The sequence below is a fragment of the Lutra lutra genome, chromosome 9, assembly GCF_902655055.1.
Source record: "Lutra lutra chromosome 9, mLutLut1.2, whole genome shotgun sequence".
In the NCBI taxonomy this organism is placed as follows: Eukaryota; Metazoa; Chordata; class Mammalia; order Carnivora; family Mustelidae; genus Lutra; species Lutra lutra.
The window spans coordinates 142,660,601-142,683,401 of NC_062286.1; the positions used below are offsets into that span (position 1 = coordinate 142,660,601).

General features: G+C 64.4%; 3 protein-coding genes and 1 long non-coding RNA gene across 4 annotated transcripts in view; 1 reads left to right on the forward strand and 3 right to left on the reverse strand.

The window, feature by feature from the left end:
* The window catches only part of LAMA5 (laminin subunit alpha 5), a 47,012-nt gene extending 41,813 nt beyond the window's left edge, over positions 1 to 5,199 (reverse strand). The window contains 2 exon segments of the mRNA XM_047744170.1: positions 222 to 374; positions 4,832 to 5,199. Coding sequence (XP_047600126.1) covers positions 222 to 374; positions 4,832 to 5,137 — 459 coding nt within the window. The 5' untranslated portion in view covers positions 5,138 to 5,199.
* Positions 5,200 to 7,437: 2,238 nt separating this feature from the next.
* Positions 7,438 to 18,544, reverse strand: LOC125108905 (uncharacterized). The gene is made up of 3 exons (XR_007130045.1): positions 17,690 to 18,544; positions 11,522 to 11,531; positions 7,438 to 7,448 (listed from the first exon to the last, which is right to left on the reverse strand). It is a non-coding gene; the product is annotated as an uncharacterized LOC125108905 (long non-coding RNA).
* A 90-nt stretch (positions 18,545 to 18,634) lies between these two features.
* On the reverse strand, positions 18,635 to 21,479 carry LOC125109914 (translation initiation factor IF-2-like). Its single transcript, XM_047746998.1, has 3 exons — positions 21,445 to 21,479; positions 20,686 to 21,151; positions 18,635 to 20,626 (listed from the first exon to the last, which is right to left on the reverse strand). Exons 1-3 carry the CDS (start codon positions 21,477 to 21,479, stop codon positions 20,057 to 20,059), a joined length of 1,071 nt encoding a protein of 356 aa, XP_047602954.1. The 3' UTR covers positions 18,635 to 20,056.
* RPS21 (ribosomal protein S21) lies at positions 21,123 to 22,330 on the forward strand. The gene is made up of 6 exons (XM_047745326.1): positions 21,123 to 21,270; positions 21,465 to 21,527; positions 21,612 to 21,675; positions 21,813 to 21,884; positions 22,127 to 22,182; positions 22,271 to 22,330. The coding sequence occupies exons 2-6, from the start codon at positions 21,478 to 21,480 to the stop codon at positions 22,278 to 22,280; spliced, it is 252 nt and encodes an 83-aa protein (XP_047601282.1). The 5' UTR covers positions 21,123 to 21,270; positions 21,465 to 21,477; the 3' UTR covers positions 22,281 to 22,330.
* The last annotated feature ends 471 nt before the right edge of the window (positions 22,331 to 22,801 follow it).

Below are 22,801 nucleotides of genomic sequence, written 5' to 3' on the forward strand. Positions count from 1 at the left end.
CACCAGGGCCTCCCAGCATCTGGGCCCGCCTCCAAGCTGTCCCCTGACCCAAACTGTGACCTTTGGGAAGCCCCCTCCCGCCTCCTCTCCCCCTGTGTGCGGCAGGGGTGCTGACAGGACACACAGAAGGTGCCCGCGGCCATGCCTCCGTCGGCGTGGGGCCTGCCACCCGCAGCTCCCGCCAGGCCCCAGGCCACCGCTCCCGAGGTGGGGGACCTTACCTGGCCCAGATCCAGGGTGACGTTGACCTCGTTGTACTCTAGTCCCCGGGACAGCGGCGGGCTCTGCCACCAGCGCTCCGTGCCATCGATGGCGTTGCTCACGGGATGTGCCCTGTTGCTGTTGGCGGCCGTGCAGATGTCACAGTACTGGCCCTGGGGGGGGCGGACGCGGTCAGATGGCAGGGGTGGGGGGCTGGCACCCTGCCCCTCGGTCACCCCCCAGGCTCGCACCCCCGACCTGCTGACCCTCACCTGCCATTCCCCGCTCGCTCGGTAAGCACAGAGTGCCTACTACGTCCTGGGCTTGGGGGTTCGGCTCTGGGGAGGGACAGTCGTACCCCTCACAGGGGAAAGAGGAGAGCGGGGAAGGAGAAGGGCACCCTCTTTAGGTGGGAAAATCCCTGTGCGCCTCTCTGGGGGGGGCGTCTGAGGCCTACACTGCAAGTGGAGGGTGGGCTCCAGACAGGAGGGGAGCCCCACAGGGCCTGGGGCCAGGAGGAAGCAGGGACCCCGGGACCCAAAGGCCAATGGAACCGGAGCCCAGGCGGAAAGAGGGCTGGTCTGGGAGGGGCCACAGTCCCCAGACAGAAGGCCGGGGAGCATCAGGGTGGGGTGGGGTCCAGGTGGCTAGGGCGATGGGGAGAGCCAAACTGCACCCCCCAGGTCTTACCCTCCCGTCTTACCCAGAGCCTGGATTAGGGTCTCCAGAGAGAAGGAATTAAGCCATTCTGGCAGCCTGTGGGGAGAGGCCCCAGAGTGGAGGCATGTGGGCAGCCTCCAGGCTAGGCCTGGACCTCCTGGCTCTGCCGCTTCTGAGCCCTGGGACCAGGCCAAGTCACGGCGCCAAGAGCCTCAGTGTCCCCATCTGAAGAGTGGGGGTAACGCCGGCACCTGCCTTGGCCACGGAAAGATTAGCGGGTCCCACACGGGGCCTGGCAGCTGCTTCTGTCCTGGTCCAGCCACCTGCTGGGGTCTGACTTCTGAGGGACAGAGGCGTCCCGGTCAGGGAGGAGCAGGTGCTGGGAGCCCGGGGCACGGGGCGGTGGGGGGGATGCAGAACATAGCTGGGCCCTGGCCACGGGCGAGAAGAGGCCCAACCTCCATCCCGGAAGAAACCAGACCTGCCGTCTCCCGGCACGCAAAGGCAGCCCCAAGGCAGCCCTCTGGGATTTGGCATTGATGGAGGCCCCAGAGGCTGTGTCTGGGAAATGTGGCCGCCCCACCCCTCCCAACCTCCCAGGGGGCCAGACCTTGTCCTAGGAGTTGGAGGTGGGAGCGTGGGAGACCCCTTGTCTCCTGGCAGCCATGGAGAGCCCCCAGCAAGCCCCCACAAATGCGGGTCTGCCTCACGCTTGCCCTGTGGGCTTGGGTCCATAAGACCTCATGCACCAGACCTGCCTCCCACCCAGCAGGCTCCCAGGACCCCTCAGACTAGGTGCATGGGCCGCCCCAGCTCAGACCTCGTTCAGGCCAGTGGGCTCTGGACTCTCATCTCTTGTCCTGCCTCAGCTCCCATGTCACTGCCTCGGCAGGGGCCCCAGGGCTCCAGACACCCCAGGCGGCTAAGCCACGCATCTCTCTGCTTTCCTTATCCTACCAAGGAGCCTGAAACTCCCCGGCCACTAGTGGCCTTCTGTTCACTGCCCTCCCCCAACTCGTGGCAACCCTCCCTCTTTCCTGTGCCTCTGAGCAATCCCTCCCCTCAGCCCAGGGCTGCCGTACCTAGGGACTGGAGCAGTAGGGGACACTCTGAGAAGTTCTACTGCCTAGCTCAAATGGGGACCCTAAACTAGAAGCCAGGGCTCTGGCTCCCAGGACCTAGAGGAGCTCCCAGGAGGTAAACAGAGAAGGGAGCCCATACCACAAGTGGGTGTGCTGCGTCAGGGGCCTGGAGGGGCAGAGGGCGGGAGGGGTCTTCCTAGAGGAGGTGGGCCACCTGGCTGGGTTGGTGGGCCTTCCAGAAAAGGCTGCCTGGGGTCAGACGCCCCCCCACAACCAAGTGCAGGAGGAAGCTGGGTCAAGGGGTCCCAGGAAAGTTTCTGCTCAGGCCCACCCAGAGAGTCAAACAGGGGTGACTCTAGTCCCCAAAGGCTACAAGTGGGCGCCTCTCCACGATGCGGGCCTCCTGGCGGGCCGGTCTGCCTGGCTTTGGCTCACAGCGGACCGTGCTGGGGAAACGGGGCTCCCTCCACCCTCTGCTACAGAGGGTCCCGCCAGGAACAGAGTGAGGAAACAGGGAGCAACGATAAGAAGGTCCCTCCCCGTGAGTCACCCTGCAGGCAGCTGAGCCCCCGACTTCCCCTGCAGGGCCCAGGGCCAACCCGGAATTCCTGCAATGCCCACCTGAGGCCACGGGGCTGAAGTGCCCCAGTTGCCCTCTGTGTGCTCTGGCCGCCACAGGACCACCTCGCCCAAATAGCAGCAGGCCTCACCCCAGGCCCACTAGGTTCTGTCCCGCCTCCTCCAGGGGTCCTGGGCGCCGCCAGCCCCCATTCTCGGGCTCCACAGACTCTGGGACCCAACGCCTATGTTAGCACAAGACTGAACTCTCAGGACAGAGAGAAGCAGGGCATCACCTCCCTGGCACCTGCTCCTCCCCCGCTGCCCTCCACCCTGAGCTCGGCTCCAGACGGGGCTACAGGTGAGGCCCTCTCCACAGCCCACTCCAGGCTCAGGGCAGCAAGCAGCCGGCCAGGCAGCTAGAGGCAAAGGCAGAGGCACTGGGCGGGCCAGGGACGCAGCCAAGGCCACATGGCTGTGCAGCTTGTGCCCCTCGGGCCAACGCATCTTCCTAGCACAGCTGGCAGCTAGACCCGGCGTGCTAACCTGTGCTCCCAACGCTCAAAGGGGAGCTTCTGCCTCTCTCTCTCTCTCTCTCTCTCTTGCCAGGCCAGGAGCAGCGGGGGCAGGGCTGTCGGCCCTCACCCGGGGCCTGCTCCCCGCCACGTGACACCATGTGCGTCAGCAGTCTCTCCGGAGCCGAGGGCTTCCCAGGCTCCTCCGCCATGCTCACAACCCCTGGTGAAGCAGACTCTCATACCCATTCGGCAGATGAGAAGCCTGAGGCCCTGGGAGAGAAAGCACACAGCTAAGGAGAAGCAGAGGAAAGGTGCTCTGACCTGGGCCCCCAGGCTGCTCCCTTAAGCACATGAAGTGAGACAAAAGCCAGGGGTCCTCGAGGGGGCTACTCAGCCAGGGCCTGCGGGGTACAGGATGGGGGTTCTAAGGGGCCCAGGTGAGCCAGGAAAGGGCATCAAGGGCTCAGCCGGGCCCTCTGGAGACCCCCACACAAGCTCCTTCCTGCCACCCAGCCTCTAATATCAACCAGATATGCCAAGGGCCTGCGGCAGGGATGGGTTCTCACTGCTCACCTGCGCCAGACCCTGGCCGACAGTGGGCCTTTCAGCAGGTGTCCACAGTACAACTCTCCGGGCCTCAGTTTCCCTATCTGAAACATGGGCTTGACACCCCTTATATCAGCTGTGCTGGGCACAGGGGAGGGCACACAGGTAAGCCCAGGAGCCCAAGGGAGGCCAGCATGCGTGGCAGGATGGCTCTGGGGCACAGGTGGCCCCCCCACCCCGCTCTGCTCCCCCCTCCAGGGGAGGGCCTGTGGGCGGGCAGGCCAAGCAAGGGGGCCAGCTGAGGCTCCTCCATTCATCACCCACCCTAGCTAATCCACCTCCAACTGCCCTCCTCCCCTCCCCCTGCCTCTTCTACCAGAACTGTGGTGACTCAGGTTACAACCGCCTTGGGGCCTCCACTCTCCCTAAGGTTGGGGAGGGGTGGGAAGACAGTACCCGCCTCCAAGGGTGGCCCAGCGGCCTCACAGGATCCCAGCCCTCAAGCTAAGCCCAGAGAATCCTCACAGCGTGGCCTTCTCCGTCAGGTGTGTCCCGCGCAGCTGGAGCCCCCGAACCCGGCCCCCACCTAGACTCCTGGCTTGGGTGGGCATCCCTCCCGGAGTGCCTTCAGGGGTTGGAACCCCATCTCCTCATGGAGACTGAAGACGACAAACCAGCACCTGTGGGGCAGAGAGGCTGCCCAGGCTTTGCATCTGTGTTCGACCCCCAATTAAAAATACCGTGGTTTGCCCCACACACACACCTTAAGGGCCCCATCATGTCCCTAGATCCCCGGCTTCAACCCTCTGTTACAAGCAGTGAGAGCCTCCAGTGTCGGCCTCCAAACTCCAGGAAGCCCGACCCTCCCGCCGTCATCCCAGGGGCGCGCGCACCGGCAGGTTGCAGCCTGTCCCGGGGAAAGGCAGAGCGGGCCCGCCCCTTCCCCACCGGCAGCCGCGGTGGAAGCCAAGACCCGCCCTCGCCAGGATCCCGGGACTCGGGGCGGCCAGGGAACGGGCACCAGCCCCCCTCCCGCCCTGCCACCGCCGCCCGGGGACGCGCACTACTCTGGCCGAGCCTGAAAGGCCGAGCTGGGGTCCCTCCCGTTTCCCGAAATGCGGAACCAGCGCGTCGGGACTGGGCGCGCGGGCTTCGGTCCGTACCTGGGCGCTCCCCACCAAGTCCGTCCCCGGCGCCCGCGTCCCCGCGACGGCGTCCTCGCCACCCCGCCCGCCCGGCGGCGACTCAGCCCCGGCCCGCGCTCACCTGGATGGTCTGGTTGGGGTCCCCGCCCGCCACGGGGCCGCCCACCAGCTTGCAGTAAAGGTCCTCGGTGGGGCGCGGGGCGCCGCGCGCCGGGGCCTCCTCGCCGCAGGTGGCCGAGGCGGTGATGCGGGCGCCCTCCGCCAGGTTGAAGTAGGGCGGGTGCAGGCTGAAGCCGCCGTCCGCCGGCTCCCGCGCCCGCGCTGCGCCCAGCAGCGCCAGACCGACCAGGAGCAGCGGCCCGGGGCCCCGCGACCCCGCCGCGCGCTGTGCGCTCCTCGCGCCGAGCCGCGCGCCCAGCTTCGCCATCTTCCAGCTCCGGGGACCGCGGCGCCGCGGGAGCCCAGGGAGTGCGGCGGTGGCCGGCCGGCTCGCCCCGCCTGCGGACGTCAGGCCCCGCCCCGGCCCGCCCGGGCGCCCGAGCCCCGCGCCCTGGGAGGGGGCGGGGAGGGACGGGGAGGGGGAGGGGCGGTCGGGGGCCTTAACCCTTCGAACCCCGGCCCGGCCGGCCTCCCCAGAAGGGGCACCTGCTGGCCCCGGGCCAGGCGGTGGGAACGCGGCCCAACCGCGACCTCCCTCCCCCCAGGGCGTGGCTCCCGGTCCCGAGCGGCGTCCCCAGGTCCCGGGCGCCCGGCCCGCTCTTCCCAGCCTGGCGGCTCCGCTCTTTGTTTCCCTAACTTTGGGCACCTCTTGGAGGCCGAGCGCCCCCGGCGGCCCGGGGACAGGCGCTTCGGTGAAAGCTTGCGCAGCAGCCCGCCTGGGCCCTCTGCCTCACCAAGGGCCCGGCCCGTTTCCCCCTGCATCCCAGAAGCGGCTCCGTGTCCGGAGTGACCCCCACTGGAGCCCCGACGCGTGGTTCCCCAGGACTCCACGGGGTGACCTCCGCAGACTCTGTGCAGCCTCACTCCTCTGTTGGGGTGTTTGGTTTTTCTCCCCTTATACCGCCCCCCCCCCCACCATATCTGCCTCTTTCTGCTGGCGGAGAAGGAGAGCCCTTGCCAGCCACAAGTGGCTGTGGGCAGGGGCCCAGAGGGAGTCCAAATCACAGGGGGTAAGAAAGACCCGGATTGGGGACCCCGTGCGTCCCTGGGCCAGGCAGGTCAGATTCAACTCTGCCACTCCCACCTGCACTTGGCTCTTCAATATTCTGAAATAGGGAAATGGAGCAAGAGGCACAGGACACAGATGCCCACTGTGGGGCCCATGTGGCAAAGGGTAGATGCTCAGGACCCCGAGGGTGCCAGGAAGATGGGCTGCAAAGAACTTCCACTGAGCACGTGCTGTTAGAGTCACCCGGGAGCTCAGGAGCTCGCCCTTGTGCCTGGAGGTGCCTGTGCTTTGGAGGACCGTGACTCCACCACCATCTTCTGCCAGCCAAGCCCTCCCAGCTCAGGGCCGCTCCCCCTGCTGGTACAGCCCCCAGTCGCTGGAGGATGCTTGGGAAATGACACAGGACCTAGAGGCCAGGGCTTAGGGTTGTGTCCCAGCTGTTTCTGCATTTCGGTGGCTGTGACCACTGGGTCTCCTCCTCCTCCCCTCCAGCTCCTGGCCCAAATCGGCCTCACAGGGAGGCCTGGGGGGTGGGGGGGCTGGTGCGCAGCTGCTGGGCTGGCAGCTTCCCCCCATTCTCTGAGCCAGGCCAGCTGGGTGCATATGTCCCACGTGGGGCCCCGTGGACAGTCCTGGGTGGTGGGTAGAATAAGTGTCTGGGGTGGCCGGTCCTGGTGGGGGTCCTGCGGCGGCAGCTGCCCCAGAAGGGTGCTCTACCATTCACATCCTTCTGGGTGTCCCTGGCCACCACCAAATCCTGTATCTCAAGGGAGCAGAGTGGCCCTTTCTCCTCCTCGGAGTTGGGACACAGCAGTGAGGATGACCCTCCCTCCTCCCCTCTCGTCTTCCATGATTTTGTAACTTTTCTGTTAGTTCTTCCACCTGGGGGAGGCAAAAAGAGGCGGCTGCCTCTGTGGGAGAAGTTTCAAGTTGGGGCGGAGCTGACCCAGAGGGTGGGCGGGAGAAATGGAATAATCTGGAATCCCCAAGCAGACAAGCCAGCTCAAGAGCTAATTGATGACCCGTTGCAAGAGACAGATGGAGAGCCACCTCTGGGCAGTAGCAGGGCTTCCAGATGGGAATTTGACCTGCCCCCACCCTGTCCTCCCTACTGCCCAGAGATCACCTCATTGTGCACATCACTGCACTGTGCTCTGGACCCTGGCACCCCTTTGACAGCTGGGGGTCCTGGTGGTCTGGGGTCTGGAGGCTGGGGACCCTCCCACTCTCCACCCTCCTCTCAGGTCCTGGAGCATCCCTGGGTGGGGGGGGGGGGGCAGCCGGCAGAGCCCCGTAGCGGCCAGGCCTCTGCCCTCTGAGGGCATAGAGCAGGCCAGGGGAGGAGGGGTAGCCTGAGAATGTGCCAAGTCAGCCAGGGCATCTGGTGCGGGAAGGGTTAATCCGGGGCTAGTGGTTTCCCGGCAGACAGCTGTCCCAGGAGCAACTGGGGTGGGGGGGAACCGAAGTGGGCAGGAGAATGTGCCCACCCTGTGCCCATGCCAGCTGCTGTGTCCAGGAAGGGGGCAGCGGGAAGGACGAAGACGCTGTCCCAGTAAGGCTGCACACTGGCCTCTTGGAGGGGCCCTCTGTGGGCAGGCGGGCAGGGCAGGGGAGGGCGGGGTCCTCTCTGCCCACCTCTACCCTGGCCTCCCATGTCACATTTCTGGCAAGTCACCCGCAAACGACCCACTGATGGCTCCCGTCTTCTTCTGACTCCCAGGCCAGCCGGCCCCTTTTCCTTCTTACGAGTGGGGAAACCGAGGCTGAAAGCTCCAGCACTGTCAGGAGGGCAAGTTAGCAAGGAGGATGGACTCAGTCAGCCATACATTTTCTCCCCTGACACTTAACTGGGTACCTTTTGGACACTGGTCCCTGATGAAGGGTCCCAGGTTATCAAAGGCAGGAGCCCGCCGGCGGGGAGGGGCTCAGAAGCGCCCTGTCTTCCTCCTCCTACCAGATGCTGGCCACCACCAGATGGGAGGCCCCAAACCCGAGCACCTCCCCACCCAGCCTCAGGGTAAATGGGACCCGTGGGAGGTTGGAGACAGGTGGGGGGGGGGGAAGAGGTACTCCCGGCCCTGGCCCTCACCCCTGAGGCAGATAAGCTTGGCCTCAGGACGACCCCCTCACCTGAGCCCCTACCCCGCTCCCCACTCGGTGGAGGCATCCTCAGAAGCCCCCCAGTCAGCGCCATCGCCAGGGCAGATGTGTGGGGGGCAGGGCACCCGCACGTCTGACAGCCTGAGCCATAACCTCGGGGGAAGCCGGCCTGGCTGGAAAGCGGGGGCACGGGGTGTCCACTCGCTCTGCACACATCATCGCCGTCCCAGTCAGTAACAGATGACTGTGCCCGACCTACTGTCCCCAGGGTCCAGCTCTCCCCCGGCCCTGTGCTCTGGGGAGAAGCTGTGCAGTTGGCCTGTCGGGGTGGTGTCCCTGCAGAGCTGTGAGGCGGAGGCGGCCCCGCAGTTCCGGCAGTTCCGGCGGCCGCCCGCCCACCGAGTGAGGCCACAGGGCTCTGCGCTGCCGCTGGGGAAGCCCATCTCTGCAGGAAGAGGGCTTGCTGGGTAGCTCGCTCTGTGCTTTGGGATATCTGAGGGCTGCTCCCTTTCTGAGGGCTGCTCTGATGCCCTTCCAGGGAACCCAGCTGGTGAGAACATGTACCCCAGCCACGGGCAGGGGGGCCAGGGGCAGGCACCAAGCTGAGTCTGGTGGCCACTGTCAGCCACGGCAGAACCCGGTCCTGTGGGAGGGAGACACAGACCAGCTGGGCGCCCTGAAGACTTGCCGCTGGAAGAAGGCCTCAGCGGGAGGTCATCAACCCGGCAGGACTGAGGGAGATCCTGGTCCCCTCTTGGCCATTGCTCAGCCCACAGCCTTCCCATGACCTTTCGTGGGTACAGCCCACCATGGGACCGGCCCAGAGCTTAGGAGCTGCCAGTGGGCAGAGGACAGGCCTCCAGGAATGGGGGCCAGGGCCTGAGAGCTGGAAGGAGGCCCAGAATAGCAGCTGGCTCCTCCCTTAGGCTAGGAGCGCCCCTTACCTCCTGCACCACCACCTGTGTCCCCCCCGACGTCAAGGACTGTTGCCCTCAGAAGGATGGGGCCAGGGGAGAGCTCCAGTATTCCTGCATGAGGAGGGGCCCAGAGGCAGGCCCCTTGTTGCTCTGGAAGGAGTGGTACTTTTTCCTCCCTGCCTACAGCCCTGGCTGGCCATCACGGGGCTCTCCCTGGCTTCAAGGGCATGTGGTTCTGGGAAACTCACAGTCTGCCAGGCTCAGAGTAGACCCCCAGCAGGAACATAAGCTGCCCGGCCAAGGTCCCTACTCTGGGAGCCTTCTGACCCCAGAACCCCAGGAGTTTCCCTGGCGGCTTGCTTTGTGCCCAGCATCCAGGCCATGCTCCACGGGGCGCCCACTGCAGGCCTGACCTGTGGGCGTCCTGATGGTGGGAGGAGGACTTGCCCACGGGATGGAGCATAGGCAGGCTTAGACCAGGGCTGGCCGGTCCCCCAATCCTGGGCTCTCTCAGGAGGGCTCCCAAAGCTCCTTTCCCCAGCTGGGCTTGCCTTCCTCCCACTTGGTGCCTTGGACAGGCAGGCTGGCCTATAAAAGCATGTGACCCCGGGGTGCTCGGGAGTACAGGGCTGCATGGCTCCAAGGATGCCACGAGAGTGGCACAGATGTGCAGGGACCCTGGACCCTTCAGATGAGGGGAGGGGACTCCTTCCCCAAATGGCTTCGAGCCACCTGGCTTTGTGAGTGCGCGGTGAGCTTCTCTGGCCTGGAGCAGCTGCAGGTAGCCCTACAAGGCACCCCGGCTCCACCCAGCCCCCGGGGGGCTTCCACTTGGCTCAGGACAAGAGCCAGACCCCTTACCGCAGCCCACCAGGCCTTGTGGAGCAGGTGCCCCTCCGTACAGTCGTCCTTGCTGAAGAGTGTCCTGCTCCCCTCCCCTCTCAGGGGACCTTGACCCTGTCACCTCCACCTGGAACACCTGCTCTTTGTCCGGCCCCTCCCTCCCTTCCTGCCTCGGGTCTGGACCCTCCAGGAACCGCCCCCAGAGTCAGCGGGCGTTGATTCCTGGTCTGACTTCTTGGACTTACTCATTCTGTTAAGTTAAATCTCAGCTGTGTCCTGCCTCGTTGGCTGAGCAGTGGCTCCGGGCCTGGCCCCTGCACGGAGGACCGGCCTCTCAGGTTTGCCTCCCCCAGGCCAGCCAAGCTGTGGAGGGCCCGGGAACGATTCTGAGAAAGGCTCAGGCCCCCAGGAAGAACCCCTCATTGCTCTGCCCCAATGACCCCATTCCTGTCCCCATCCTGCACCCCATCCAAGGCCAGGGTCTGCGAGCCAGAAGCGTCCCCTGCAGGGGCATGTCGGGAGAGTGGCACCCCTGTCCCCCTCCACCAAAAGCCTCTCTCCGGGCCTCGGGGAGAAGCTCCAGCAACAACCCTTGGGCCCCAGCCTAGAGGGGGTTGGGGGGAGGGACGGGCAGGGCACAGAGTCCGCTCCTCCAGCATCTGTGCGTCTGGGAGAGCAAAGGAAGGTCCTGGTCCACAATGAAGCTGCTCTCCGACCCCCCCGCCCCATACACCTTTCTTGAGAGAGCCCCTCCTGGCACTGACTGGGGTGCGAGACAGACTCCGCCGCCTCCCTTTGTCACACCTCAGACTAGGCAGCCCCGGGGGTGGGGGGGACAGGTGAGGGGTTTGGGGGCTGAGCACAGAGGGGAGCCGGTCCGGTGGGGCCCCAGGCCTGCGGCCCCTGCTGTCCTCCCACACACACAGGATCGGGCGCCAGCACGCCCCTTCCCCGCCTCCATCCTTGGGCACCTGGCCAAGCTCGGGCTCCCACGGGGGGCGGGCAGGGCTGAGGGCTCCGCAGCTTCTCCAGGAGGTGCCCGCAGACAGCCTTATATGGCCAGGAGTCCTCAGCGCAGGAGGAATCTGATCCCCCGGGAAGGGCAGGGCCGGGGCTGCCAGGGCCCGACCGTCCAGAGTGCCTCCAGCAGCGCCCAGACCCCAGCCTCTGGGGCCTACCATCCGTAGAAAGGAGCCAGATTAGCCTGGACCCCCTTGCCAGCTTTGGGACCTCTGGTTGGGGGCCCTGTGATGAAGGGGGTCCAATTGCAGCTCCCCACGGCCTCTGGTCCTGGCGGCACGAGCAGACTCCCCTGAATCCTGCTGGGTCTGCTGCGGGGAGTGGGGGGCGGTGCAGAGCAGCCAGCCCTCTGGGCATCACATGAGCTGCACCAGTGCCCAGCAGGCACGGTCCCCTCCCTTCCCTGCAGCCCTGCTCTGGGCCAGACCAGCCTGGCACACAGCCCCCATCAGGTCTCCTTCTCCTCGGCCTGGGCTGGACTGGCTTGGAGCCAGGGCCTCCCTCACCTTCCCCTTCCTTCTCTGCGGACCCTCTGTCTTTTCTGACTCTCCCTCTCGGGGTTGTCTTGCTCTCAGGCTGCTCTCTCTGTTCCTCTCCTTCCTGCCTGACGCCCTAGCTCTTCCCCACTCAGCCTCTTGGGCAGCCCTAGGGCACCCCTGGCCCCATGTCTGGCCTCAGAGGGGAGACTGGGCCACCCTTGCCATGAAGCTGTGGTCACAGGGTTCCAGCGGCACTCGTGGGCTGGGCCGGGGAGCAGGGTGACTGGCAAGGACCTGGCTCCCCTAGGCCTGAGCTGACAGACCCCTTCCCTGGCTCTGAGCTGCACCACACAGCCCCAGGACACTGCAAGTGGAGATGATGTCCACCTTGTCCAAGGGGCAAGAAGGTGCCATCTTCCTGCCCCCCACATGCTTGCCCACCCGTAGTCTACCCGCCAGCACCCCAAGCTACCACCGAGGGAGGCCTGGGCCACAGGCAGAGGGAGACAGTGCTAATGGCCCCCACTATGTGTTTGGGTGCGGCCCTTCGCCAGGCCAGCTGTGCAAGGCAGGGAACTCTTGCCTCCCCCACGGGCCAGGGGAGCAGAGTGAGGTGGGACCCACAGTGACTGTACTTTGGGACTGGGCTGGACCACCCTCTGTGCCTCCCCCAAGTCGCTTTCTCAGCCAGGTTTCCTGAGAACCCTGTGGGGGCCCCTGGACCCCCCAACGTGCCTGCACCTTAAAAGCAGCCGCTCAGCTGCTGGGAATCACTGTTCTGTTTCCCAGAAGGGAAACTGAGGCTTGGGGAGGAAGGGAGCCAGGAAGGGGCCAGAGAGGCACACACCGTGGTGTGGACAGCCATCCGTCTAGGACGTGCTCTGAAGGGGACGCAGCCCGAGGCTGGCTGGGGAACTGTGTGTCGGGGGGAGGCGCTGAGCAGCCCCTGCCCCGTCTCTCCTGCTGCGGTTCAGACTGGGCTGGCTGGAGTCTGAGTCATTTCTCTGGGGAGCCCTGGCCTGGACGCCATCTGGGGGCTGAGACCCATCTGCCCCGCCACCCCCACTGAGAAACAGGGTCCCTCCACTGCCTGCCTCGGCTGAGAGGCTGCACCACGTCCCCCGGCACTCCAGCCTCACAAAGCCCCCTCCACGGCCCTGCTGTGATGACAGGGCTCCTGACACCAGGAAGGCCTCCCTCCCCCGCTCTCAGTGCACCCTAGACCACGGTCATGCCCCCAGACCACAGCTGCGCCCCCAGATGCCTGTCTGTGGCATAGACTTCCTTTGTTCACTCAGCTGCTTAAATTCATGACCTCATTTCATTATCTTGTGATTTATCTTGTGTCCGGAGCCCCATGTGGAGCAGGAGCCAGACCCCAGGCCGCTGCCTTCCCCTGGCCTAGCGGCCACATGGTAGGCAGGCCGATGGGGTACCAGCACCACCAGAGCGGCCCAAGGTCCACGGTGGTGTCCTTGCTCTGTGGCCACAGCCCCTCGTGGCCGCTGGGGTGGCCTCCTTGCAGACGAAGCCCCGCGTCACCAGGGGACCCAGCCCTTCGGCTGTGGGGATGTCAGCGGGAGAGACGGAGGCACATGTCCACGAGTGGCGTGGGTCCGTGCGTGGGCGAGCAGGGGTGCGGTGAGGCCAGTGCGCCGGGGGAAGCCGGTCAGCCTGGAAAGCACCGAGGCCCGTGGACCGCTGCAACATGGCTGTGTCCTGGGACACGGGCTCTTCGAGGAGGCCGCCCAGGGACCGGGAGAGGGCTTGGGGCACGGCTCGGCCACTGGCTTTTCCCATCGTGGAGGCTGGGTGGACGTCCCGGAGGCACCACATAGGCAGGAATGAGTGCCCGTCAGGCCTCAGGTAGAGATGGCGGTGGCAGAGACACGTCAGGGTGCACATGGACCGACCCCCACATGTGGCCTGCCCATGCACACCAGCTGGTCCCAGCTTCTGGTGAGACGTGGGCCTGTGTTTAGGGCTGTGGTGAACCCCCAACCCTCAAGAGTGGACTGACTCAGCCTGAGCGTGAGATGCCACTGGGTCATGTCTGTGGAGACACTGAGTCATGCACACCCTCCCCCCGTCCCCACTGAGTGCCCCGCGGGTCTCACCGTGCAGGCCCTGGTCGCTGTGCAGGGGGCCTGCCGCTGGTGGCCCAAAGGCTGGACTGTGAAATGAGCCCTGAGCTCCCAGCCTCACCCCTGCACGTCCCCCAGCAGGCCTGAGCCGGGGCGGGGGGCAGACAGGGAGCTCCGCTAGGGTCACCGGTGCTCCAGACGCAGTGACCTGTGACCCGGTCCATCTAGTGTCGCCCTGATTCATAGTAGGAGAGCTCGTGAACACCATACGGCGGGACTGGGCCTGCAGCCTCTAGCTCCGTCCCTGCTGGTGGGGCGGAGAGGGGTGGGCTGCTGAGAGCCGCTCCGGGATCACCTGGGGCCGTGCCCCCGGCCGAGGAGTGGCTGGGCTCCGCTCCAGGCCTCTGTCTGCCTCAGGCTCCAACATTTACAAACATGTGTCTCGCAGCTCCTCTGCTGGAGTGTAAACACGGGAGACCTCCCGGCTCCCTGCCAGGCCGCTGGGGCCATCAGGAATCCAGTCTCCTTCTGGAAAGCGGTCTGGGCCCCACGCCTGGTCTCACCTGGGCCTCCTCTCGGAACCTGCCAGGAGCAGTGGGGGACAGTGCAGGCTGGGAGCCTGGGCTGGCCTGTGTGCGCTGAGGTCAGGGGCATGGCCTCCCTGGACTCCTGTGTAAATGGGGCTGATTGTGTTTTCCTGCCTCATTGTTGTCACTAAAATCCCATTTTACAGAGGGGGGGCACCGGCCATCGGAGAGGCCGTGTGTGACCTGGCCCGTTGCGGCTCTGGTCCTGCTGAGCACGCCACGTTGTTAAGACCTGACCTGATCTGCAAGGTACTCCTTCCCCACCTGGACGGTTTGCAGGTCAGGTCGTGTGCCCACAGGCTCGCCAGCCAAGGCCCACCTGAGTCCTGGCAATGAGGCTGAGGCCCCAGGGAGCTGAGAGGGGCAGGGCCTGTGGCTCTCTCTGGCTCGCTCCGCCCGTGCCGATCTCCAGATCTCCATCAGGAATGCACCAAGCCAGTCTCCTGCCCACCCCGGGAAGGAATGTGTCTGAGGCGGCAGGGAGCCAAGAAGCCTTCTGGAATTCCCCGGGCCTGCACCTCGCCCTGCCCCCAGCCAGCTTGTCTGTGGCTCAGTCCTCCCTCCTCCCTGCCGGGGCACCAGGAGGACTCTAGGGGCTGGTTGCTGCGTGGTGATGTCCCTTCCTCAGAGAGGCCTTCCCTGACCACCTTTCAAAACCCCAGACCAGGCATTCTGGGTTCGACGCCTCCCTGAGGGGTCGTCCTGGGCACTGGGCTGTGGAGCAGTGCCCCTGACCTCCACTCGCTAGTGGCCAGTGAGCGCCTCTCTTCCCCCAGCCGTGACAACCTTGGCATGGTTCCTGGGGGAATCACCCCCAGGTGAGAGCTGCTGTCCTGGGCCTCTTCCTCGGGTCAGGAGCTCCTGGGGTGGGGACCATGTGTCTCGTAAACTGCAGGGCCCGGTGCCCGGCCGTGCCCAGGAGCACCGCCCCACCGCCTTCCCATAGCTACTTGCACAAGGTCATGGCCAGTGAGGGGCGGTGCTGGACCCCCCAGAAATTCAGGAGCCCAGAGTGCCTGCAGAGCTGGGCTGAGGGAAGGAGACAAAGCTGCCCACAGCCGAGAGGAGCTGGGGGCGGCGCAGGAGAGCCGCAGGAGACAAGCCTGGGCCAGGCCCACGTACCTGGGACAGGAGTTTGGATCCGTCACTTCCCACCCTGGCTTTTGAGGCCAAACACACCTTTGCCTCTGGGCATGTTTCAGCATCTGTTGACATGCCCAGCTGGCAGCGGGGCTGGGCCCAGGGAGGAGGCCCTGTTAGCGCCTGTGGCTGGGGACTCGGGCCACCTACCTGTGCAGTCCATCCCAGGCCCACAGTGGGCGTCACTGGGGTGCAAGCCTGCGGGTGCCCCTGCTAAGACCTCCAGGTTCACGCCCCTCTCCAACACAGAGGCTGTCGGTCCTGGGGGCGTTTACCTCAGCCCTCTTCCCCGCCACGCCCCAGCTATGTGACTCTGGAGGGAGGGGACCTCCTGGCACTTGGCCTCTATTTCCCACTCCGTGAAATGGGCTCACAACTGTCCTCCTCTCAGGGTTGCCTCTGTGGTGCCTTGACAGGTGCTAGGCCAGCACTCTGGACCCTCCCCAGGAGGCGGCCCCTCTTAGGCCGCAGTTCACAGGCGCTGGGAATGCCAGGCGGTGAGCTCCTTCCACACGGCTGTCTGGCCAGACACTGCGGACGCCACTGCTGTGGAGCCTGGTGCCGGGGCTGCTTGCTGACACGCCGTTGCCCGAGCCTGCCCTGCTGCACGGTCACCTCCCAGACAGGTGGGCAGGCAGGGAGCCCCCATCCCGTTTCCAACGGGGGGAACAGCAGCAGAAGGGTGGGTGCAAGGGTGGCCCATGTCTCCTTGAGTTGGAGCCCCCCAAGTGTGACGCTTTGATCCCTCCCCACCCCTTCCTGGGGAAGCCTGACCTCCACCCATGGGACTGCGAGAATGGCTTCAACCTCCTGAGGGGGAAACAGAGGCTCAGAAGGGAGAAGGGCCAGGAGTAGGGGCTGGTGCTGGAACACGGGCTGTTCCCAGGTCCCGCAGGGACTCGCCCTCATTACTGTGCTGCCTTCCCTTGAGACGGGGGCACCTGCACTGGGGCTCGGTCTGTGCCTGGGGTCAGAAGTCAGCTTGGGCTCAGACCCTGGCCTCTGCCCTGGCAGGCTTTGCTGCCTGTGCTCCGCAGCGATCTCCACGGAACCTGAAAGCCTGCACGGTCAGGCTGGAACACGCGGGCTCCCAGCCAGCCTGGCAAACCCTCGGTGTGCGCTGCGACCAGCCATCTGGTCGCTCTGTGTGTGCTTGTGACGGAAGCGCCTCCTTTCCTGTCACCTGGCTTAGTCCTCTGTACCCAGCCCCGCGGGAGGGGTGGGGCCAGAAGATGGGACAGTCTTGGGTGACTCCGAGCTCAGTGTCCCCCCCACTGGTGGCTGCCCCGCATCAGCTGGCCCTCCGGGGTGCCTCCAGCCACATCCTGGGAAGGGGCCAGCAGGAGCCTCCTGGGAGTCTGGTGGGGAAGGGGGCGGCACGCCAAGACCCTGGCCCAGGGTGCATGGTCATCAGAAGGCTATGCCTTAGGCGTGCACAGGTGCAAACACCCAGGGGCTGGAACACTCCAGACCCGTGTTTGTGCTTTTTACCACATGTGGGTTACATCTCAGTGAAAACAATCCAGAAGTAAAATAAAATGACAAAATAAAGTAAGATATTGAGATAAAGTGAAATAAACTGACATATAAGTAAGAAATAGGGAAATAATAAAATGAAAGCGACAAAATGAGATCATAAAATCAGGTAAAATCAAGCAGAACGGGAGCTGGCCCAGCCCTCCCAGGCTCCCTGGGGCTCTGACTGTCTGAGTAAGGACGCCAGAGGCCCTGGGGCCTGGGACAGCGGTGTTGACCGCATGGTGGGGCTGCGCGCCCGCCATGACCTCCTTTGAGCCTCATCGGGATCGGGGAGGGCCAGTGACTGCCCGTGTCTGAGATCAGAGGTCAGGCCAGAGTCAGGCTGGGAGGCTGTGGCTGCGCGCCTGCCGGACTGCCCGGTGGGTGGGTCCCGAGCTTGCACACACCCGTCCCTACAGCTCCAGGGAAGGGAGCCAGACCTCCTCTGGACAGAATGGAGGGCAGGCTGGAGGGCTGGTGGCTGGAGCTCCTGGCCAGGTCTGGTCGGCCCTGACCTGCCACTCACCCTGGCTGCCGCTCCAGGCCCGGAAGGAGGGTTTCCTGGTTTGGGGCTGGTTCCCTTCCACACACAATGCATTTCACGCTGGCCTGGCCCTGCCTGGCCCAGAAACAGCTGCTATGGGAGCAGGAGGCGGAGGGTCCTCTGGAAGGCGGCGCTGCCCCACATAGCAGGGCCTCGTTGACCGGTGTCTGCGGTGGGCCTGCGAGGCGTGCTGGGAAAACGGGCAGCAACTGGTGCACACAGACACCAAGCGAATGCTGCTGGTCACCACCACCTGCCTGGAAAACCTGAATGCGGACCCGTGTGAGACTGGGGTGGTTCCAGTACAGCTTCCTGTCACCTGCTCAGGATTCAAATCTAGTCCTATGACCTGGAGTCACGACGGAACAACGACAATAATGATGATGGTGATGGCGGTGGTGGTGATGGTGATGGTGACGAGGGTGATGGCGGTGGTGGTGATGGTGATGGTGACGATGGAGGTGGCGGTGACGGTGGAAGTGATGATGGTGATTACGATGCTGGAGGCGGTGGTGGGGACGATGGTGATGGTGGTGACGACAGTGGTGGCGGTGATGGTGCCAGTGGTGGTGCATGAACTTCCTGAGTGCCACACTCATTCTGAGCACGGCATGTGTTAGTCCGTTGAATGCAGATGACCCCAGCCCCGTGGGGTGGCTTTAATTCGGTTGCCCCCACTTAACAGCCAGGAGAGGGCAGCTAAGTAATTTGTCCAAGGTCACTCAGTTAAGAGGCAGAGAAACAGTACACACTCAGCTTGTGATCCTGATGTGGTATTGATGGTCGAGGTGACCCGGAGTGGGGACAGGAACAGGCACACATTCTTGAGCAGACACAGGCGTGCACAGGAACCCTGACCGGCACCACCTGCCCAACAGCTGCTGCTCCTGGGAGCTGCCCTGGGTCTACCAAAGGGGCTGAGCCTGACAGTGTCTTCAGGTGCCAGGTCCTCCTGCCCCCCACCCCTTTGTACTGCCTGACCTCTGGCCCTTCCCCAACCTGGAGGACCCCACAGGAAGCTCAGTGAACAATTTACCCCATGGGCAAGAGGCGAGGGGTCTGAGGGAGGTGGTTCAGCCCCCTTCAGCCAGGAGGGAAGTGGGCTGGGGACAGGTGAACCTCTGGTCTAGGGCCTCTCCCACAGCTGCTGGCAGTGCCAGGCGCAGCTCTTGGACGCCCCACAGTGGCTGCTGGGGACAGTGCAGGTGCTGTGAGGCCACCCCTAACCGAGGCTCTTGATGTCTGCAGGCAACCCTCTCTCTACAGGTGGCCGGGCCCTACTGGTGAGAGGCCTACCTGGCTCCCTTCAGGGACCACTTGCTCCAAGGGGGACGTGGGACTTCAGACAGCAGGGTTTCTGAAGAGAGGGGCTCATCCAGATGTCACGGGCCATAGGGTAGGGGGCACAGAATTTCCCCTCGAAGAACTTGGCCTTGGGGGGCGCCGGGGTGGTTCAGTGGGTTAAAGCCTCTGCCTTCGGCTCAGGTCATGAGTCCAGGGTCCTGGGATCGAGCCCCGCATTGGGCTCTCTGCTCGGCGGGGAGCCTGCTTCCTCCTCTCTCTCTGCCTGCCTCTCTGCCTACTTGTGATCTCTGTCAAATGAATAAATAAAATCTTAAAAAAAAAAAAAAAGAACTTGGGTCTTGGGACTCTGCCCTAGTGGAAAGGAGTGTGTACACTTGTTTGTGTCCTACAGTCTTACTTTTTTTTTTTTTTTAATTGTGTTAACAATAAACATGGGGCGCCCAGCTGGCTCAGCTGGTGGAGGGAGAGACTCTTGACCGTGGGGTTGTGGGTTTGAGTCCCATGTTGGGTGCAGAGATTACTTAAAAATAAAATCTTTAAAATAAATAAAACACAAGTAACAAAAAACTGGCATGTTAACCATTTACGGGTGCCACTCAGTGGTATTAAATACATTAGTGACATACCACCATCGCTGCTGTCCTTCTCCAGGACTCTTCATTTTGCAGAACTGAAACTCTGTCCCCATTAAACATAACTTTGTTCCCCTTCCGCAGACACGGGCCTCCACCATCCTCCTCTCCAGTTCTGAGGACTCCAAGCACCTCCAGAAAGTGTGACTGAGCAGGATTTGTCTTCCTGTGACTGGCGTATTCCACCCCGTGTAATGTCTGCAAGGTTTCACTATATGCATGTGTCATAATTTTCTTTCTTTTTAAGGCAGAGTAACACTCCCTTGTACATGCAGACCACATCTGGTTCATCTGCTCATACGCCAGTGGGCATATGGGTTACTTCTGACTACTGTGGGTGGCGCTGCCTTGACAGGTGTACAAACGTCCCTTTGAGATCTCGCTTCTTCCGTGTATACACTCAACAGTGGACTTGTTGATCATTTGGTAATTCCTTTTAATTGAGGAACCACTATGGTACCCCACGATGGTTGCACACGTTGTATTTCTACCACCAAGGGGCAAGGGTTCCGGTTTCTCCACACCCATGCCAACATTCCTCTTTGTTGTTGCCCTCCTAACAGGTGTGAAGTGGAATCTCACTGGGGTCTTGGTCTGCGTCTCCCTCATTAGTGAGGTGGAGCCATTTTAAACGTGCTTCCTGGCTGTTCGTACATCTTCTTTGGAGAAATGTCTGCTTTTGATTTGGGTCGCTTGCTTTTCTGTTCCGTTTTTTTTCTCCATTCTGGATATTGACCCCTTATCAGATGTATAATTTGCAATATTTCCTCCCACTCTGTGGGTTGCCTTTTTACTTTATTGATGTTGTTTTTTGATGTGCAAATTTAAAAAATTTTCACGAGGTGCTATCTGTCTCGTTTTTGTCCATGCCTTTGGTCTCCTATCAAAATCACCAAGTCCAATACCATGAAGCTTGTATTCTACGTTTTCTTCGAAGAATTTTATAGTTTTGGGCCCTTGATCCACTTTAATTTTGTATCGGGGTGAGGCAGGGGCCAGCTTCATTCATTCATTCATCCATGTGAATGTCCCGATTTCCCGTTTCACCGTTTGTTGAAAAGACAGATCTTTGCCCCGGTGTGGTCTCGGTAGCCCGGTGGACAATCATGTGACCACACGTGCGGTGTATCCCCCGCTCTCTATTGCGCCCCGAGCTCCGAGGAGACCCTCTGCAGACCTGTCTCCCTTCCCGCATTCTGGCGCTCCAGCTGCCTCTGCCTCCCGCCTCCCAGCTACAGAATCTTGCCGTGCCGACCCACGTGCAGACCGGCCGGCTGCATGAACCCCCTTCCACGAGCAGGTCATGTCCGTGCACGCGTGGGGCGGCCTGCAGGCCCACGGAGTGACCGCCCAGCGGGGGCGGCCTCAGCCGGACCTCAGGGGAAGGGACAGCAGACGCCCTGTTTACAGGTCGGCTGGCTCCCAAGCACCGGGAACCTGCAGCCCCAGCTCCGTCCAGGCCCAGAGTGAGGCTGGCAAACAGGGTGCGTGCGGCCGGGCTGGCCCGGCGGCGTGTCCTGGGTGCCCGCGGACAGCGACTCGGGTCAGGGAGGTGGTGCGGGAGCCGAGACCGGGCAGGGCGAGGCGGGCGCACGGACAACCCCCCAGCCGCTCAGCTCCGGCAGCCCCTGCGCGCACGCGGGCCCGACTGCTCTGAGCCGAGAAATCCGCCGCGGAGCCGCCACGCGCACTCCGGGGGCTGCGGGGCACCGGCCCGTCCGGCTCAGCGCTGCCCGGGGCCGGGCCCCGCCCCCACCCTCGGCGGCGTCCCTCCCTGCTCGGACCTCGGTTTCCGACCGAGGGGGGACGCCCGCACCCGCCGCAGAGGGGACCCGGCCCGAACCCCGCCGCTCCCGCCGCCGCCTGCCCACACGCCCTGGGGTTCCCAGCGCGCCGGGTCCGCGGCCACTTCCGCCGGCTAAGGCCCAGGACGCTGCTGCACGTTCCGCGTCGCCGCTCTTCCCCACCGCCCGCCCGCGCCGTCCGCCCTCGCGAGCCCGCAGGTCGCCGCCCCGGGCGCCCCCCCCTCGCTCCCCGCCCCGCCGCCCAGCGCACGGAGGTCCCGCCCCCTCCACCGGAAGCGGAAGTACACCCGAAAGGCAGGCTGCGCGCGGCGTGTCGGGACCCGGAAGCACTCCCCGAGGCCCCGCCCCGCCTCCCAATACCGCTGCCGGGGGACGCCGCGCTTCCTTTCTGCGCTCGCGCTCGTGGTGCCGGCAGCAAGTGCGTCGCGCGGCCGGGCGGGAGCGGGCGGAAGACCCGGGCCGCGGCGGGCGGGGGGCCCCGGAGGGGCGTGGGAGCCCCGGCCGGGGGTGGGGCATGGGAGCCCGGGCCGGGGTGGGGGTGGTGGGAGACCCGGGCCGCGGCGGGCGGGGAGGGGACACGGCCCGGCCTCACGGCGCCGCGGGGTCTCGCAGGCGCGCCCTCGCCATGCAGAACGACGCCGGCGAGTTCGTGGACCTGTACGTGCCGCGGAAATGGTGAGCGACGTCCGCCCCGAATCCCGCCGCCCCCACAGCTCCCCCCACCCCGCCCGCTCACCGCGCCCCCCCCATCCCCCGCAGCTCCGCCAGCAACCGCATCATCGGCGCCAAGGACCACGCGTCCATCCAGATGAACGTGGCCGAGGTGAGCCGGGCGGCGGAGGGCCAGTCCCTCCGGCGAGGACGCTCCCAGGGCGGTCCGCGGGGTCGGTCCTCCCCGGGCCCCCGGTGTGGAGCGGGAGGCGCCTGGCGGTCTCCGTGACACCGGGTGACGACTTGCAGGTCGACAAGGTGACGGGCAGGTTCAACGGCCAGTTCAAGACCTACGCGATCTGCGGGGCCATCCGCAGGATGGTGAGTGTGTCCCTCCCCGGCGCTGAGAACGGGGAGGGGACGTGAGCCGGCGCGGTCCACGTGCGGCCGCCGGGCCTTCCTGGGGGTGCGGCCGGGGGCCTGGGGGCTGGGGAAGGGCCACCCTGGCTCCTAGAGGACCCCCGTCCCGCGCGGGGCGGTCAGAGGGGAGCCCGGGAGACCGAGCGAGCGGTGCTCGGCCAGCCGTGGGGGGCAGAGGAGACAGCCGGCCCTGCTTTTTCCAGGGTGAGTCCGATGACTCCATCCTCCGGCTGGCCAAGGCCGACGGCATCGTTTCCAAGTAAGTCAGAGGGCCTGCGGGCCTGCGTTTGGGCAGGGGCCCCGGACCTTTCCAGGAACAAGGCTTTAACGCTGTCCTTTTGTCCTAGGAACTTCTGACGGAGGCGATCACAGGAGCGGGGGGTTTGCCGTAAATAAACAGTGAAACCGTTTGCGTGGGTCTATTCTGTGACTGGTTGCGCTCCTCTGGGCACCAGGGTCGGGGCGGTGGCGTTTGACAAAGAGGGGCCGCTCAGCTGAAAGCAGACAACCAGCCCACGGAGGACGTTGCAGAACCACGTTTTACTGTGAACCAAACACGGGACATGTGACTGCACAATGAGGTCGCAGAGTCCCGAGCGCACGTCCGGTCCAGGACCGCTGCGAGCGTGGAGAACGTCAGGCCCTCAGACACCTGCCGCGGGGTCAGGCTGAAGTCTGGCTTCGATACTGGCTTTGCTGTGGCGACCGCGGAGTCCCACAGGAGAGCAGCTTCCCGCATGGGGGACACAAGGACACGCCAACAGAGAAGTTACTGGTGGTCCGTGTACACGTCCATGGGTCCCGTCTTTGTGGCTCTAAGGTTCCCTGGAAGTTCCCCGGGACACGTGCCCTCTTCTGAGGTGAAGCTGTGAACCAGG

What these genes read in the sequence shown, in the direction of transcription:
- RPS21 (XM_047745326.1), top strand. Translation starts at nt 21,478, where the DNA reads ATGCAGAACGACGCCGGCGAGTTCGTGGACCTGTACGTGCCGCGGAAA. An exon ending in CTGTACGTGCCGCGGAAATG is followed by an intron (nt 21,528 to 21,611) that starts GTGAGCGACGTC and finishes CATCCCCCGCAG; the next exon opens with CTCCGCCAGCAACCGCATCA. An exon ending in TCCAGATGAACGTGGCCGAG is followed by an intron (nt 21,676 to 21,812) that starts GTGAGCCGGGCG and finishes GACGACTTGCAG; the next exon opens with GTCGACAAGGTGACGGGCAG.
- LOC125109914 (XM_047746998.1), bottom strand. Translation starts at nt 21,479, where the DNA reads ATGGCGAGGGCGCGCCTGCGAGACCCCGCGGCGCC. An exon ending in CTGCGAGACCCCGCGGCGCC is followed by an intron (nt 21,152 to 21,444) that starts GTGAGGCCGGGC and finishes CGCCGCGCGCAG; the next exon opens with CCTGCCTTTCGGGTGTACTT. An exon ending in CTCAGAGCAGTCGGGCCCGC is followed by an intron (nt 20,627 to 20,685) that starts GTGCGCGCAGGG and finishes CGCCCGCCTCGC; the next exon opens with CCTGCCCGGTCTCGGCTCCC.